At 47.4% G+C, this 17842-nt stretch overlaps 1 protein-coding gene across 2 annotated transcripts in view; it reads left to right on the plus strand.

Moving 5' to 3' along the window:
• Nucleotides 1-17842, plus strand: part of LOC142578574 (fat-like cadherin-related tumor suppressor homolog) — a 512562-nt gene that overhangs the window by 455086 nt on the left and 39634 nt on the right. For both annotated transcript variants that reach the window (XR_012827230.1, XM_075687953.1), the window contains exons 33-34: nt 2-142; nt 6791-7087. Coding sequence is in view for 1 of the 2 variants with exons in the window: in XM_075687953.1 (XP_075544068.1) it covers nt 2-142; nt 6791-7087 (438 nt within the window). In the remaining variant the exon portion in view is untranslated. The remainder of the gene's footprint in view (nt 1; nt 143-6790; nt 7088-17842) is intronic.

Here is a 17842-nt window from a genome sequence, read left to right on the forward strand (position 1 = left end):
GGGCCCGCAGTGCAAGGAGCCAGTAGCTGAGGGCCAGTGCACTGATGGAGTTTGTGAGCTGGCAAATTGCCTACCCAATCAATGTCTTCATGGAGGTTTGTGCCAACCGGATGGTCACTGCCACTGCTTGACCCCCTACCAGGTGCTATGAACTGAGCATTCTGTTCATCAACTTCAGCATGCTTTACCAGCAGGGCAGGGCTTCATTCTATTGTGCACATCCTTCTGTTCTTCCTGCCCAGACTCCTAGTTTGAAAGCAGTCTTATAGAGCATGTCAAAGCAAGATTTGGCATTTTACTTTGGTTTTGCTCTCCTATGCGACTACCCTTGAAGGACAATGACCTGCATGTAAGTCATGCAGAGTTGCTCCACAGAATTGCTTTTACTTTGGCACTTTTTGTAGCCCTTTTTTAGTCAGTGGGCTTCGTCAACTGTGCACTCCCGGATTGTCCGGCTTACTGTCCGCAGCTTCCAGCCTGACCAGCTCTGACAAAAGGGCACATCATAGTAACGTAATCCAGCTGTCGAGGATTGTCCGCAGCGGTTTTAAGTGTCACCATGACCAGAAGTCACTCTCTTGGCTGCCGTTCCCTTCTTGCGAACTCGTACCTAGCTCACCACTACTGCTCAGTGAAGTCATTGGCATGGCCTCCGAGATGGTACAATCTCAGAGAGCCACGTCGCCGGCTCAACCAGAAATCTTCCATCGTGTAATCACAGCCTGAGCGAATCGTACATGTTTGCAAAGCACAGCTTATGTCGCACTCTCCCTTTATGTGCCACTTAACTGCTGTAGTTAAGCTAGCTCATTGCACATGCAGTTTAGGTGGAATTCTCACACAAATGCAAACAAACTCCCTATCGTACTGTGTTACCACTCGCATGGAAAGCTCACACCAATATCACACCCATATATGTCAGAAAAGCAACTCCTTAGGCTAATAGAGCATAGTTACTTGGGGTGTGCGAATACTCGAATACCAACGAATTTAACTGAATAGTGAGCATTCGAATAATTTGATCCGTAAATCGAATATCTGCTTTTCAATTTTTTGAATATTCAATATATTCAAAGTAGAGACCCGTGCATTGCCGCATGTCATATTCGCCACGGAGCCACTCAGGCTTGATCCCTCCCATGTGAGCATTTCACTTCATTTTTGGCACAAAAGGAGCGCTGAGCATGTCATGTACAGGCCACAGAAAGCACCTGAACGGCGCTGCGTCAACCGAGGATCGCCTCTGCTGCTTACAAGGTTCATGCAAGTCCACAGGACCGATTGAAATTATAATGTGACATGGACAGAGGGATCAACAACAAAAGCAGCATGTATTTCGTAAAGTGCAAAAGCGTATGTGAAGGTTGGTCTGTTAGCAGCCAATAGGACTGCAGATTGTGTCGGATACACCACGACAAACTTCAAACTGCTTCCGTCACTGGGGCATCTGCGTCAGCAGCCATATGGTATGTTGTGACACCACGGACTCACGCACATGGGGGTTGGACTGTCTCATGTGTAGCCGTGCGCAGTGTAGCCATGTCTGAGGAAAAGGGGATTCAGGACGTTGAGCTGACGCAGGGTGTTTGGACTTTTATGGCTGCTCAGCGGAGGCAACACACCTCTTTGGCCTTTTCTTCACGTAGGCGGCACCCCCGGAGTGACCCTAACCGGAGGAAATCGGCAGTCGCCTTTTCCTATCCCCTCCTTTACTCTTTTATTCTTTCTCTCCTACTTTTCCAACTTTCCTGTCTTCTGCTCATTTCTTCTCACTTCTGAATATCTTGGCAGCTAGGGTCAACCTAGTGTAGTTATCCAACGTTGGATATGTTATACAGTTAAACATCGATATAACAAACTTCAATTTAACAAAATTTTAGATATAATGAAGTGTTTAACTTTTCATACTATAGCACACCATGTATTTAGAACCTCAATATAACAAAGTGTGTTTGTATGCCATTTCAATATAACGAAATTTCACTGATGCCATGAAGGAATGCCAAGACAATAAATGGTTTTCCTCCATTACCTGATCGCTTCCTGCAAAAGGGGCGCACCAATAAAACGTTCACTTTCTTTATGCAAGCGAAACAGTCTTTTCCTAAGTACGACGTTGTACACAGTCAGCATGATACTAAGACAGTCCAAATGATCTCACAATTTCTTCTTACAAAATGTCTCATGAAAACAAATGGCCCAGGCTATAAAGTAACGAACTTGGGAAGTGGCGACCTTCTTCTCGAAGTTCGCAACAAACTGCAGTACGATAGACTCTTGAAACTTGTAGCATTTGAGGAGATTACTGTTTCAGTGGGCTCACATGGTCGGAAGATGACCTTCTGGAACTCAGTAAAAGCAAGCTACTCGAAGGATCGCAAGACCAGAACATCATCAAAGTGCAAAGGATAACGATAAGGCGAGCTGACAAGCAAATACCTTTCAAGCACGTATCGTATTTACTCGAATCTGCTGGTGTTGCTTACGCAGCTCTCGGACCCTCATTTTCAACGTTTGGCATACTAAATCTGCACACAAGTATTTTTACAGCGGAAGCATACTTTTTATTTATTCTATTTATTTACAACACCTCAAAGGCCCCAGTGAAGGGGTTTTTCAATCATTTGATTGACGCGACGTTTAGCATCACGTAGATGTCAACTATAGTTGAGTCTGTGAAATTTTTTTAGTTACTTCGGTTAGAACGTTTTTTCTCGTGGTTTCTTCTAAAACGTATGAACGAGGTTCTACTGTAATTGCTGACGCAATAAATGGTACCCACACCGCTTCGCCGACAGTTGTACACAGCCATTCAAAGTGTTCAAAGCGGTGTACAGGTTGGGGGTCGTTCTGCACCCGCTCCAAAGAGTGCAGCCGTTGGTGCGTGTTTCAAAATCTAGAGGGGACAGCATTTCAGCTGGTGCGGCACAAGCAGCATCGCGTTACTGGTCACAAGCAATGCGCATTGAAAACATTGGACTACAAACACGCCTCTGCCCTGCCGATGCTCGCCTCAGGAACAAGAGCTGCGCTCTAAAAATGCACTCGCGAAATACACCACAACCTGCTGCGACGTCGATCTCCATTGTATTCTCGTAGCTGCACCGGCTGCAAGCTGCTGGATTCCACTATACATATAGGTGGCATCCAAACATGTGTACCAGCGATGCTTTGCTTTGAGTAATAGCCACAAATCTCCAAGGCTATGCTTTTTGGTAACACAAGCACCGATGAACATCACAGCCGCCATGTTTCACACATTACCTGGTGCCGCTTCTCAGTAGAACATCTCTTAGAGAAAGAGCATAGCCTGCAAGATGTAAAATAAAAAAAAGAGAAGAAAAAACATGCAGTGCTGCCTCCGCATTTTTATCTTGAAGGTCTTGAGAGAGGAAGATAGCCAACCTGCAACAGAGGCGTTGGCCATGCCTGGCCAGGCACAACTGCGTCTCTCTCCAGTCGGGCCTAAACAAGGGCTGTAGATGGAAAGAGCAAAGTTGTGCAGACTGTGCGGTGATGCCAGCATTGCCAATGTACTCCTGCACACTAGCACTCTCCCCATCCACGATTGCACAGAGTTTGAATGATCTGTGGTGATGCAGATTTCAATGTGAGTTAGTGGGATGTGTTACATATTGCTTTCAATGCATTGTTGGACAAATTGCAGCGGCTTCTTTGACTTATCCGAAATTTTGAAATAAAGAGTTGTGAATAACGAGCTTTTACTGTATTTCTATAATGAATCATATATAATTGTATAAAATATTCACCAAGATAACTTCAAATAGAATAAGGGCAACACTTTTATTTTCTAACTTGAAACCTGTGAAAATTGTGTGTGCCTTAGAATGAGGTTAATACGGTATGCAGAAGCACACGGCATATTTCGCAACATGGCAGCTGACGCCATGCGCACCTTCTTCAGACAGCCGTTGTATGCTATCTGTTTGCACTGGTCCAAGCAAATATCTATTCACAGCCCAGACAGTTTGTGGGCGGTCTCAGACTTCAAATCTATGAAAAACTAACACAAATCTGGCATCTCTAGGCCAGGCGGATGGAGCTTCCGAAGGACAGCAGTCCCAGGCAGTCCGGGACTTTCAGGGGCGGGTAATCAAAGAGGCCCAGTATGGACTGAAGAACCAGTTGAAGCTGAAGTCACGAGTTGTGTAAAATGCGTCGACCCTTTCCCTAGGTATTTTATACCCCTGGCACTTGAGCAGACTGAAGTCCTTTGAAGTAAACTCCTTTACTTTGTGCTGAAGGACCCCTTGTGACAAATATTTTTGCTCATGACATATGGTATAGTGCAGTCTCCTTTATATTTTTTCCAGAATGTGCTGCACAAAACAGAAGCTGCTGCTTGTTTAAACTGAAACTGACAAGGCGCTAAAAAATTGTGCTCTAGGCTGGCATGCGTAGAGCTGTAGTTTGCTAGATGCATTCAGTAGTTAGCAACAACGCTGTTGCTACAAGCACCACTTTGCGTCACACATAATATAACGCAGGGCTTGTGTCAGTCGGCACATTGGCCACATATTCTAGTTAACCGTAATGCTGCGCCGATAAAGGCTGGAAAAACATGCGGACGAAGCTGCCCAAGGGAAGTGTTGTGAGTACAGTGATGCGACACTGGCGACACTTGTGTGTGTTTGAGAGTGTGGCTGCAATAAATGTTCACTATGAGATGTCTGGTAACTGTTAGAGACATTTTTGTAAGCAATATAAATTATCACCAAGGCTACGTAGTATTTCAACAACTTTTGTGTTGTTGATGGCCTGCACACGAGACTGCGCCTTTATGTGCAAAAGTAGTTCAGATGTCTCCCTTGCCAGAAAGGAGATACTCCTTGGTCATATGTCATGTTATGCGAATGCCTTTCCAGTAGATGTCCCTTAGCTCAAAGGATTTTGGAGTGCTCGTATGTCATGGGTATTAGTCACACAAGAATGAGCTTTGCAAGGACATTTGACAGCATGGTTGTGGGACCTTGATCACTGTCTTTCCAGAGCTTAGTAGACCATGTGCAAGTGAAAGACAAATTACTAAGCAAATAGAAGTACACGGATTAATGGTTTTAAAGCAAAATAGAAGCCAAACTCGCGCATTTATGGGGTCATCATACAACTCACAGAAAGCCGACAACTTTGTCAGGTTTTTGACGGAGTAGGTAGCATCTTGTAGTCAGGCTGCAACTACTGCTTTGTCCACACTGCCAAAAATAAGAGACCTCAGATGATGTCCTTGTTACCTGCTCTGAGGAGACAGTTGAAAATATTATGGGTGATGTTTGTGGCAAAGACTAATTCTTAAAGGGAAAGTCAGACATCCACCCGTTTGTAGCAATTGCTACAAAGGAAACCCATACGAGTTCCTCAAAAGGAAAGCGTCGCAGCTGAAGAAAAATTCTTCGTAGTCCGGTACTCGAACCTGGACCACCGCCTTTCCGGGGAGCCGCTCTACCATCTGAGCTAACCAGGCGGCTAGCAAATGGCAAGGCTAAGTCGAGTCAACAACTCGAAGCAAAGGCAAGAGTTTGATGTAATTATTGACATAACTGACATAAATTGACGTAATTGACGTAATTAGAGTGGCTGCCCCGGAAAGGCGGTGGTCCCGGGTTCAAGTCCCGGGTCAGGACGAACTTTTCTTCAACTGCAAAGCTTTTCTTTCAAGGAATCCATACGGGTTTCCTTTGCAGCAATTGCTACGAATGGGTGGATGTCTGACTTTCCCTTTATTACTTATTTCTCTCCACCTTGCGGGTTTCCGCAGAACTATTATGTCAAAGACTAATTCTGTTGATGAAGACATGTAGATATTACCGTTTCAGTGTGTGTTACTGTTTCATATCAGATGGCAACTGAGATGCACTGGAATGTCTACAGTGCTATTTTGAACATGAGGAATGTTCCATGAGAATAGGGAATCCTTTTGTGAATGAGCACAACTTTCTGCAAAAGAAGCTACAATATTGGAGGCAGAGCGCAGCGAAGACTTTCTTTCTTTTTTCACCACAGTAATATTGGAACATTAGGTGGTTTTTCAGTAAAGTGATTGCTGGAGATTTTTGTGTAGTTTGCTTAAGTGAAACTTTGGCTAAATGGAACACATTTTTTTGTCCCATCATATTCTGTATAAACAGAGTGAACTGTATATCAAATTGAAATCTCAGTTTAAAATGTGAAGTTAAAAGCCCAGTATTTTGTGTGTATAACCATATTTGCCTCTCTAAGTCACAATTTGCCTCTCTAAGTCATGCCTCCTCTGAGCAGCCATCATGCAAGCATTGGAAAGGTATTTACTTGGGCTGGCATGTGTGAATGGGGTGTAAAAGAGCTGCGCTGCTTGTGCACAACAGTGATAATGAATTACTATGGGAAGGGATTCCAGGCTGATTCGTGACAGCTGAGTGACCAGCAGGCTCTCTGCTGCTGTGGAATGATAAGTGAATCGCCCTCCCACAAAAGAAGGCAATGGGTTGTGCCACAATCTCCACACAACCATCACATGCACTACAGTGCATCACCACCTTAAAACTTGGATTTCATTCTAACAGATGGTTTGTGGGGTGCATGCTGGAAGTGTCGTAGCATTGTCAGGGGCGTTCAAGAAGTTGCAATTTTGGCACCTTTCACTGTGGCACTTTACCGGGTCAGAGAAAGTTTGGGACCCATTTCCTGTAAGCAGAGTTTTTCTTTGCGAGGAGTTTGAGCATCCGCAACACTTGTGTGTATCACCTTCCTTTGCACTGTGTCCAAATAAGTTTTACTGTCCTCTTTCTGACAGGGCAACCGTTGTGAACTGGTCGAGGCGTGCACAGCTTGTGAAACGGGGGAGAGCTGCGTGCAGTTGGCAGATGGCTTCCAATGTGGCTGCCTGGGTGATGGCTCGTGTGCTTTTGAGGGCCTGCCCCTTGCCTGGCCACTAGGGGGCGCTGCTGTGCTGCTTCTGCTTCTCCTGCTGGCATTGGTGTGCTGCTGCCGGCAGTGCTGCCACATTCGCCACCATCGTAGAAACCATCAGTGCAGCAACACTGTGACTGCCAAGAATTACGTTCTGGCTACAACCAACGTCAGGCCAAAGGTAAAGGTGTGGGTTTTACTCAGGGTATGCACCCGTGTGGTAAACCAGGCACTTAACTTTGGAGCTGTGGGAAAGGCTGGGATTCTCTCCCCCACTTGCTCATAACACCAGCCTGCACACCAGCAGAACATGGCTGGCCAACCATACGTGGGAAATATAAGGATCCAGCGGTGGTTTCCGTACTTGGCACTTGCTGGGAACAGAATCGATCAATGTCAGCATGATCTCACATAACTCGTAGCACTCACCTACCCATAAGTCTTCCCACCTGATTTCCTGTGGGGTGCCTTTGGACACAAAGACACCCACATTGTAGACAACAAAAAATAGGGGTGTGCGAATGTTCGAAAATTTCAAGTACCATCGAATATTATATTATCACTATTCATATTTGATTCAAAAGCAAGGTATTAAATCATGTTCAAATATTTGGTTGGATACGGATGTTCGCAACAGATTAAATATATCGCTGGCAGTGCGGGAGCAGGCACAGTTTCTAGCATTTGTTTCTATCTAATCTAAGAATATGTTTGAGTTTGTGCTGAATTTTATGATGATTTCATGCTGCTGGTGAAGTTTAATACATCAAGCGTGAGCAGCCACTACACGTCTAAGTACCTATTTTCATCATTCTTTCGGTCCTTTTGTCTTTGTACGCGCTGTAGTCAAGTTTGCAGTGGAATACCAACTAGCCCGTACACACACCCTGCTTAAGGGGGGACACTGCTATTGAAGTAATGTTCATCCTCTTTTTCATTAATAATAATGAAACTCTTCATCTTATTAAGATTTTTGTGCTAACTTCAAATATGTAATTAGTTTCAATTAGTTTCTACAATAATTAACATTTCACTTCCGTTGTTTAAGGCCACAATGGAAAATAAATGGCACAACAGAAAATTATTTGTAAGGCATGTTTAGATAATATACAAAGTAAGGAATGGAGGATAGCAAGCACATTTTTTATGTGACCCTGAATAGGTACTTTACAACCCTTGAAAACGAGCCCACAAATTATGGCAACCATGTGGCAGGAATTGTAGCAAAATAATTAATTTCCAAAGTGAAAACAAAAAAGATTTGCTTGCTATACTTCATAGAGTATACATTAGACTCCATTGTGCAAAAAAACATTGTTCTATCTGTTCCTCGTGTTGAGATATTGAGGCCAGAATATTAAATGCAGCGGAAAATTTGTGTTTTGAGAAAAGTACAAAAAGAAACAGCATTAAAAATATGAGGGGATATGGCATCCAGAACAACCATTTTTGTTACTCGCTCTAGACACATGAAACTTTCAGGACACATCCAATCTTGTGTGCTAGCTGCTTATAAATATGCAATTAGATTTTTTATGAGGTCAATAAAAAAAAACGTAGTTACAATTCTTGTGTTAAAATTTTGGGACGTGATTTGCAAAAATTTACTGCAACAACAAAGCTAAAATTAAGCAGGTATGTTCCTGGATGTTCAAATACTGCAAGTTAACCCTTGAGTGTTTGTATCTGTACTTTAGCCATAGTTATGAAATTCTAAAGTTGCAGCTTTACAAAAGTGAATTCTTGTTAAAAATTTCTACAGGATTTCTACAGGATTTCAAAATATTTCAGCGTCTTAAGACACTGTATAAAAAAATTTGTGCACTCTGTGACTCACCTGCATTTAGGAAAATAAAGAAGGACAAGAATCGAATCAGTAGAAGGGACACTGTGCTGATCCCAAAATTGGTGACATTAAAAAAGCTGTACTTGAGGAAAAAGAAGTAAACTAAAAAAAATTGGGAAAATATAAATTTCAAGCTTAAAAACCAGGAAATAATAATAACAATATAATTAAATATGAAAAATTTTCCCGCTGATGCAGACATTAGGCGCACGTATAGGCTCGTAACAGAATCTGGATGCACCAACACGGACCCGTGTACGCACGAGAGGCACGGGTATAGGCATCGGCACAACGTCTGCGGTCTACAAAGTAAACATCCACGCGGGGACAAAGGGCAATGGTTAGCTTTGCTCCTGTGTTATTGCTGATGCGGTATGAGATTGCACGACACAGTGACTTCTCTCTGGCGCGATCTTGTCAGCTCGTCTGAACCTTAGGATAACCGCCTCCACTTTCTTGCCGTAGTAAGTAGAGACAGCTTGTGCTTCACTTTTCATGGAAGCATGTTTGGTTTCAAACTTTTTTTTTTTTTTTTTACACAGGGTTGATTTGCTGCTTATGTTCACAGTATGATGAACGAAAAAAACGGCATATCAGCAGTTTTAAAAGTGACCCACTGCCAGGCCTAGAAGACGAGCTCGTCTGCTAGGCCTAGTTGCCATAGTAACAGCCAATCAGAAGGCGCCTCTTACTGCTCTGGCACACTGAGCGAACAGGAGGGCCATGTGTGTTGCGAGCTTCGTCAGACTGGTCCCTGATTGTTTTACGTTTGCACTTTTTCTATGTGGCCATCGTCGTCAAGGATGTGGGGAACTGAAAGGCAGAACTTTAAGCTTTTGAACGATACCAACATGGCGGCACTCAGCAGCTGGAAAGACGAGAAATAGCTCCATGAAATCCGATGTTTCTGCGGGATTTTGGGGTCATTTCCTGCCATCCGTGCTGGCAAAATAATTTTTTTCGGACACTTAGGGTGCATTTTAGGGCAAATTGTTTTGGTACAGTATAGATTAGGCATTATAGATGCCTTGAGAAGTAGTTCCCAAAAATCTATTTATTTCACGATTTTCGGTTCTTAAGACCCATGTTCCCCTTTAAACAATGATGAGTCCGTTCACCCGCACACGCAAGCAAATGTCTGTGTACTTCAGACAAATTGCTGCATGAACAACGAAGGTCTATCCTTAGAACTGCAAAAGTTGTGGCCCCTCGACGCACATCACCATTTAGAGTGACTGCACACATTGGACGCAATGCCTACAGACTCACGAGACCCAGCTACAGGGAAACAGAAAGGCCTCACTAATGCAGACCAGCTGAGCCCTTATCATGTGCCTTGGAAGCCCTCTTGTCATATGTAGGAGGCATGTGGCACTAAAAGAGAAGAAGAGGACGATGTGCGCCGACCGGTCCGAACGGCACGAGCCCTCGAGGCGCGTGACCCGAGGTGTGATCGGAGAAGAAGCAGCGCCAAGGTGGGATTACCGACGTGGCTCTCTGCCAAGAAGGTTGGAGCACCAGCTTCGTACTGGCGATGGGACCCATGGAGGTTTGGACAGGCTCGTCATGCTGGCAACCCAGGGTGTAGCCGTCGACCTCGGTGATGTTCGAGCGAGGCTCCCTGCACCTGCTGCAGCCTCCCATGGCGCTGCTGGGCACTCCAGGAATTAGACCCCCTCCTTCGGCAGACCAGCACGGACGATAGTCCCCGGGGCTTCTCGTCAGCACATGGAGAGGTAGCGGCGAAGCCCGGTGTTAGACCTAGCCAGGCAGGCCTGTGTGACACGTCACCAACATAGTTCGGGGCGCCGACATCCGAGACAGAGGAGCTGGCCGGCCGATACCAAGGAAGCAAAACTTGCGGAGTTGGCGGGAGCACCAACTGGGATCAAGAGCCAACGCACATCGGACTTGGAGTCACACACCATGACTGAACTTTGTAAGAGCTTCCCTTTTTGTTAGCGTGCAGCCATAGGCCAGGGTCGCCGGACTTGCGCGCGAAACACGCTAAGGACACAGGTAGAGGAGAATAAGGACATATTTAGGCTACTGAAGTGTGGAGTTTATCTTTGTCAGTTGAGTTTTGAGTGTGTTTTATTTTGGGTTGGTTATTAGTAAAATCTGTTTGCTGTGTTCGCCTGTCTCTCCCGACTCCATCTCTCCAAACATCTGCACGGCCCCGAGATCAGTGAGTGTGACACCTCTTCACAGGGTAAAACGGGGGGGGAGGGGGGGCGACTGTGAGAGTACTGGGCCGACGCCAGGTGGCGTAGAGTCGCAGGCACGAGACAGTAGGCAAATGTGTAGAGTAGCAGTCATTTGACGGTAGGAAACTGTGTGTGGCAATGTGCGCGGTCGGAATGCGGGGAACGCGTGACTATGAACTGAGTGAGAGAAGTAATTGGCGGAGCAAGCTGTGTGCGGTGTGGCGGGACGGAACACAGATTGCATGTGTGTGCGTACACCGAGGATTTCCCAAAATAAAGAACATACTTGACAGACCGATAATGAAAGGTTTGAGGTGATGGCTACCATCCATGCTAACGCACAGCAACACAGTCACGCCAAAGGATTTCAAAGCCAGCTGGGGCTGGCTTCAGAAATTCGTGAAGCGCTTCAGCTTCAGCCTCCGACGTCGCACTTCAATCACCCAGAAGCTGCCAAGCGATTTTGAAGAAAAGCTGATAGCTTTTCAGCGCTACGTGCTGCGAAAGAGAGAAGCGGCAGGCTACAACCTTCGGCAAATCGGAAACGCAGACCAGACGTCTGTGTGTTTTGATGTGCCAGTAACGTACACCGTGAATTAAAAGGGTGCCAAGGAGGTGAAGGTGCGCTCTGCGGGCTACGAGAAGCAGCACGCAACTGTGATGCTGTTCTGCACAGCTGATGGACATAAACTCCCTCCTTATATGATATTTAAAAGGAAGACACTGCTTGCTCGAGAAACTTTCCCAAGAAATGTCATTGTGCGGGCAAATGAGAACGGGTGGATGATGGATGCGATGGTGGAAGAGTGGGTTAAGATTGTGTGGCGACGGCGTCCAGGAACCCTTTTGACAAAGAACTCGCTTCTAGTCGTCGACTCTTATCGTGGACACTTGACCGACAATGTGAAGGCTGCGCTCACCCAAGCGAACACAGACCTCGCTGTCATACCAGGCGGCATGACAGGCCAGTTGCAGCCACTTGATGTCTGCATCAACAAACCGTTGTAGGATCATCTGCAGAAATATTATACAGACTGGTTGACTGACGAAGACCACATGCTAACGGCAACAAGCCGCATCAAACGTGCATCGCTATCGCAGCTGGCGGGCTGGGTAGCTGCAGCGTGGGATGACATCCCAGGTACTTTGATCGTGCGCGCCTTTAAAAAGTGCAGCACATCTAATGCACTTGACGGTACCGAAGATAGTGCACTGTTTGAAGGTGACAGTGACAAGGAACACAGCGACGAGTCTAGCAGCGACGACGACGTTGAATGAGCTCTGCACGTTCAGATTCAATAAATGCTGTTTGCATTTTGTGAACGCTGTCCTCGCGTTTTTTGTTCAGCCTACATTCGAGGTAAAATATATATATATATATATATTTGGGCTTCGGACTTTAGGGGGTCAGCTTAGAATATATATATATATATTGTCACAAGCTGTCGTGAACCACGCCTGCCGCGCAGACAACCAGATGAAAAAAGGAAGAGAATGACGTTAGCCAAGCTGCCGCAAGACCGCTCTTCAACAACTGCGCCTATCAACCAGATTCATCTGGTTCTGCATTAAAACACCTCGTGTGTAACAATTGGTGGTGCTGTGCGGGGTAACTGCCACGACCTACAACGGAGCCACCAGCACAAGAGCTATGCCGAAGCCGTCGCCTCGCCGGTCTTTCACCGTCGCGCTCAGTCATGGCCACAGAGCAAAATACCCTCACCAGCAGTGCCTCGGCAAGCCCAGTTTCTATCCAGCACTACCGAGAACCACGCACGTTCTCGGCGAAGGCAGAGGAAGATGTCGATGAGTGGCTAACCCATTACGAAAGGGTAAGCCAATACAATAACTGGAACGCTGCCAGTCAGCTTAGGAACGTTGTTTTCTTCTTGGCCGGCACGGTGTTGGTATGGTATGACAACCACACGGACATGCTAACTACATGGACACGCTTCGTTGAGGAGATCAAAAAGTGTTTCGGTGACTCAGACACAAAGAAGAAACGTGCGGAACTCAGATTAGCCCAGAGAGCTCAGGTACCCGGCAAGACTTGCACTACCTATATCGAAGAAATTTTGAAGCTGTGCCGCACCGTCAACCCTCAAATGACAGAGGAAGATAAAGTGGGGCACGTGGTAAAAGGAATAGCGGAAGACGTGTACAACTTCCTCATTGGTAAAGAGAACTTGGACACTGTATCAGAACTGATACGGCACTGCCGTACGTTCGAGGCGCTGAAGACTCGCCGAATTACACCAAAGTTTGGACGGCTGGCCAATGTAACGACTGTAGCAAGTGTTGACACGAGTCCTCCGCTCCCAGACCTTTCGTCCACCATCCGCCAGATAGTCCGCGAGGAGCCCCAGCGACATGACGAACAGGCACGTTATGCGGCGCCACGTTGCAGCTCCTCCATTTTCCTAAACACTCTTTGGGAACCCCCCTTCGGCTACTTGGAACCACTCGGTGAACGTCGCAGATCTTAACAGCTCCAGAGACGAACCGCATTACATTACGACCGAACCACCACGCAATGATTCGCCCCCTCAACGTTTTGATCCACGCCCACACAATTTTCGTCCACGAAGACTCGCCGCTACCTACAACTTTCAAGGGGAAGAGCCTCGTTACCCTCAACTGATGTCTTCGGCAGAATACTTCAATCCACATTCTGAAGTTCGCCCTTCGCCAGTGTTTTACTGCTGCGGCATGCCTGGCCATATAGCTAGGTACTGTAGCCGACGCCGAGCATCAAACTACGGATCGTCAGCGCCGACTATGCGGTCTAGCGGTCGTACACTGCGCACTCAGTGGCCAGGAAACTCCACTTCAGGAAGCCACTTTCGAGAGGACCGATGCACCGCACAGGAGACCTACTTTGGAGAAGAAAGAACCCGGAACTGCTACCGCTCCCCTGCCTCCGACTGTACTCTGACGCCACCACCAGCCTTCCGAGCCTCTCGATCACCATCCCCTCGGCCGCGATTCACGTCACCATCGCCTCGGCGCCGTTTCATGTCGCCCCCGCCGGGAAACTAGCCAGCGCAGCCGATGGAGGTGAGGTCGCTGGAAAATGTGTGCTGCCGACTCAACTGCCTCCAACTATTTTCATGCTAAAGAATAAGGTTCATGTACTGATTGATGGGGTCTCTACAATGGCTTTAGTCGACACGGGAGCAACTGTCTCGGTCGTGAGTGTGGGGTTTAAAGGCCTTCTGGGATGCAAGGTTATGTTTCGTTGGGACCAGTGCACAAGTTTCCGTGGAGTCAGTGGTGAAGCATTATACCCGGTTGGTGTGTGTAACGTGGATGTGTCTTTGGGTGGGAAAGTTTTTAATGCAGAGTTTACTGTTCTTCCTCGCTCCTTGCATGACGTGATTCTGGGGATTGACTTTTTGCAATTGTGTGGTGCGAATGTTGACTGCCGGACGGGAGAACTCAGTGTCGACACCAGTGTTTCACCTGTGCTCTTTGAAAGTGAAGCTTGCCCGGAGAGTGTGTTGTGCGTGTCTGAGCATACGGTTGTGCCCGCCTTATCTGCGATGCATGTTGCCGTCGCCTGTTCATCTCCGACTCCTATCTCGTTCGATACTGCAGTGGAACCTGTACATCGGAACTGCCTCAAGAAAAACGTGTTAGTTCCGCACTGCGTGGTCTCAGTGACCAATGGATGCGCGGGGCTGTGGGCGCTAAACTGTTCCACTGAAGCGGCAGTGCTACCTCAAGGCCTAAAGATTGCCACGTTTCAGGAAGACTTGCCCGTATCGGTGGCAGTACTTGCAGAGCTCCCCGATGGAGGAGCAACCAGTGTCTCGAGCCCCGGGAGCTCGAAGATACTTTCCATGATTGATCAGTGACTCGCCGATAACAAGCGTCGAGTTTTGATGCCCCTGCTTACGAAACATACCTCGGTATACGACTTTGCGCAGCACAATGGACCGCCATCAATTCCTGCGTCCAGAACTCATCACTGCATCAACACAGGAGCCGCCCAGCCAATCCGACAAAAACCCTATCGTGTATCCCCATCAGAACGCAAGATAATCAGCGATCAGGTCCAAGAAATGCTATGCAAAGGCGTCATTCAAGAATCATCTAGTCCTTGGGCAGTCCCCGTGATATTGGTGAAGAAGAAAGACGGTACGTGGCGGTTCTGTGTTGATTACCGTCGCCTAAACACCGTTACTAAGAAAGATGTATATACGCTCCCACGAATTGACGACGCCATCGACTGTCTCTTTGCGGCATCTTACTTTTCCTCAATCGATTTACGGTCAGGTTACTGGCAAATTCCTATACACAAGGACGACAGAGGAAAGACAGCATTTGTAACACCCGACGGACTATTCGAGTTTAACGTGATGCCTTTCGGGTTGTGTAACGCGCCCGCAACGTTCGAAAGGTTCATGGACACGATATTATGCGGCTTAAAATGGGAAGTTTGCATGTGCTACTTAGACGACGTTGTGATCTTCGGGCGAACGTTTAGTGAGCACAACAAACGTTTGGATTTGGTCTTGAACTGCTTGGAGAAAGCGGGTCTTGTGCTCAATTAAAAAAAATGATGTTTTGGGGAACGACAGACTCTTGTGCTAGGCCATCTGGTCGCTAAAGAAGGTATCCGACCAGATCCACAAAAGACTGCGGCCGTAGAAGCATTTAGAGTACCCAACTCTGTCAAGCAGTTAAGGAGTTTCTTCGACTTGTGCTCCTATTTTCGCCGATTCATTCCCCAATTTGCTGACATGGCTCATCCCCTTACACGCCTTCTCCAAAAAGGCATTCCCTTTGAGTGGACTGCAGATTGCGACTCATCGTTTCGCCAGCTCAAGTTCCTGTTGACATCCCAACCAATTCTTCGCCACTTTGATCCTTCATCACCAACTGAGGTTCACACCGATGCCAGCGGCGTAGGCATCGGTGCTGTGCTAGTTCAGCGTGTTGGCGACAGTGAGCACGTGATCTCTTACGCTAGCCGGTCCTTGAGCCGCTCCGAGCGTAACTACACAGTCACCGAACAAGAGTGTCTGGCGGTCATCTTCGCCGTGTAGCGGTTTCGTTCGTATCTCTATGGGCACCCCTTCACTGTGATAACAGATCATCATTCGCTATGCTGGCTTGTGAATCTGCGGGATCCCTCAGGACGACTAGCGCGCTGGGCCCTCCGTCTACAGGAATACGATTTCGTTATTTGCTACAAAAGTGGCCGGCGGCATGCTGACGCTGATTGTCTCTCTTGGATGCCACTTCAAACAACTGAATGTGATGCGGACAATTTTGATGAATACATCGCTTTTGTGTCCCTGGAATTTCCGGATATGGGTACCGTCATATCCGAACAGCACAAGGACGAGAGCTTACAACCGCTCTTTGCGGCAGCACAGGAGTCACCTGAAGGCAGTCGCTTTCGCCTACGGGCTGGTGGCGCGCTGTATAAAAAGAGCTACTCGACCACCGGTGCACGCTACCTTTTAGTTGTCCCCAAGAACCTTCGCCACCAAGTATTACACGCCATGCACGATGAGCCAACTTCCGGTCATCTTGGTTCCACACGTACACTCTACCGGGCTCAAGAACGTTTTTACTGGCCTAAGATGCGGAAAGATATTGAACGGTACGTCGCCAGCTGCTCTCAATGCCAGCGCTACAAGCGTCCGCCACAAGCGCCCGCCACAAGCGCCAGATGGCCTGCTTCAACCGGTTCCCCCTTCTAGCGTCCCCTTTGAGCAAGTTGGTATAGATCTTCTGGGCCCTTTCCCGCGATCCTCCAAGGGTAATCATTGGGTTATCGTTTGCGTAGATCACCTTACCCGCTATTGTGAGACCGCCGCATTGCCATCGGCCACAGCTACAGAAGTTTCTATCTTCTTGCTGGCTAACGTTATACTCCGACATGGACCTCCTCGCATAGTAATCAGCGATCGTGGGCGACAGTTTACCGCGGACGTGGTTGAAGAAACCCTTCGTCTGTGTTCATGTAGCTTCCGCCATTGTACGCCCTACCATCCACAAACTAATGGTCTGGTCGAGCGCACAAACAGAACGCTTGCCAACATGCTGTCCATGTACGTCGATTCAACACACAAGAATTGGGACAGTATCTTGCCTTTCATTACCTATGCCTTCAATACCGCGAGACACGAAACCACTGGTTACTCACCATTTTTCCTTTTGTATGCTCGTCCGCCGCGCTACACCCTCGACACCATATTTCCCTACTTCGCTCATGACAACGAATCAGTTGATGAGATTCTCTGTCGAGCAGAAGAAGCGCGATGCCTCGCTAGGCTACGCACCCTAGCATCGCAGGACCGGTCCAAGATACGCTATGACGGGCGTCACCGCCACGTTTACTTCGATCCTGGTGACCTTGTGTGGCTCTGGACGCTGTTGCGGAAGCATGGCTTGTGCCAGAAGTTTCTCGCCCACTATGTCGGCCCTTACGTTATTCTGGAGCGCCTCAGTGAAGTAAACTACCGCATCGCGCGTCTCACGAGCAGTGGACGACGCTCGGCCAAGGCTGAAGTGACACACGTTGCGCGTCTGAGGCGTTACAACCCACGAGATGACTGACTCGCCCGGCGGGCTTCGGCTGCCAGCGGGGAAATGTCACAAGCTGTCATGAACCACGCCTGCCGCGCAGACAACCAGATGAAAGAAGGAAGAGAACGACGTTAGCCAAGCTGCCGCGAGACTGCTCTTCAACAACCGCGCCTATCAACCAGATTCATCTGGTTCTGCATTAAAACACCTCGTGTGTAACAATATATATATATTTGGGCTTCGGTCTTTAGGGGGTCAGCTTAGAATTGGGGTCGGCCTAGGTTCAAGTAAATACGGTATACTACCCACACCCCTCTGTAATGCCTTTGGCCCTGAGGGA

The sequence above is a fragment of the Dermacentor variabilis genome, chromosome 4, assembly GCF_050947875.1.
Source record: "Dermacentor variabilis isolate Ectoservices chromosome 4, ASM5094787v1, whole genome shotgun sequence".
NCBI classification, from domain to species: domain Eukaryota; kingdom Metazoa; phylum Arthropoda; class Arachnida; order Ixodida; family Ixodidae; genus Dermacentor; species Dermacentor variabilis.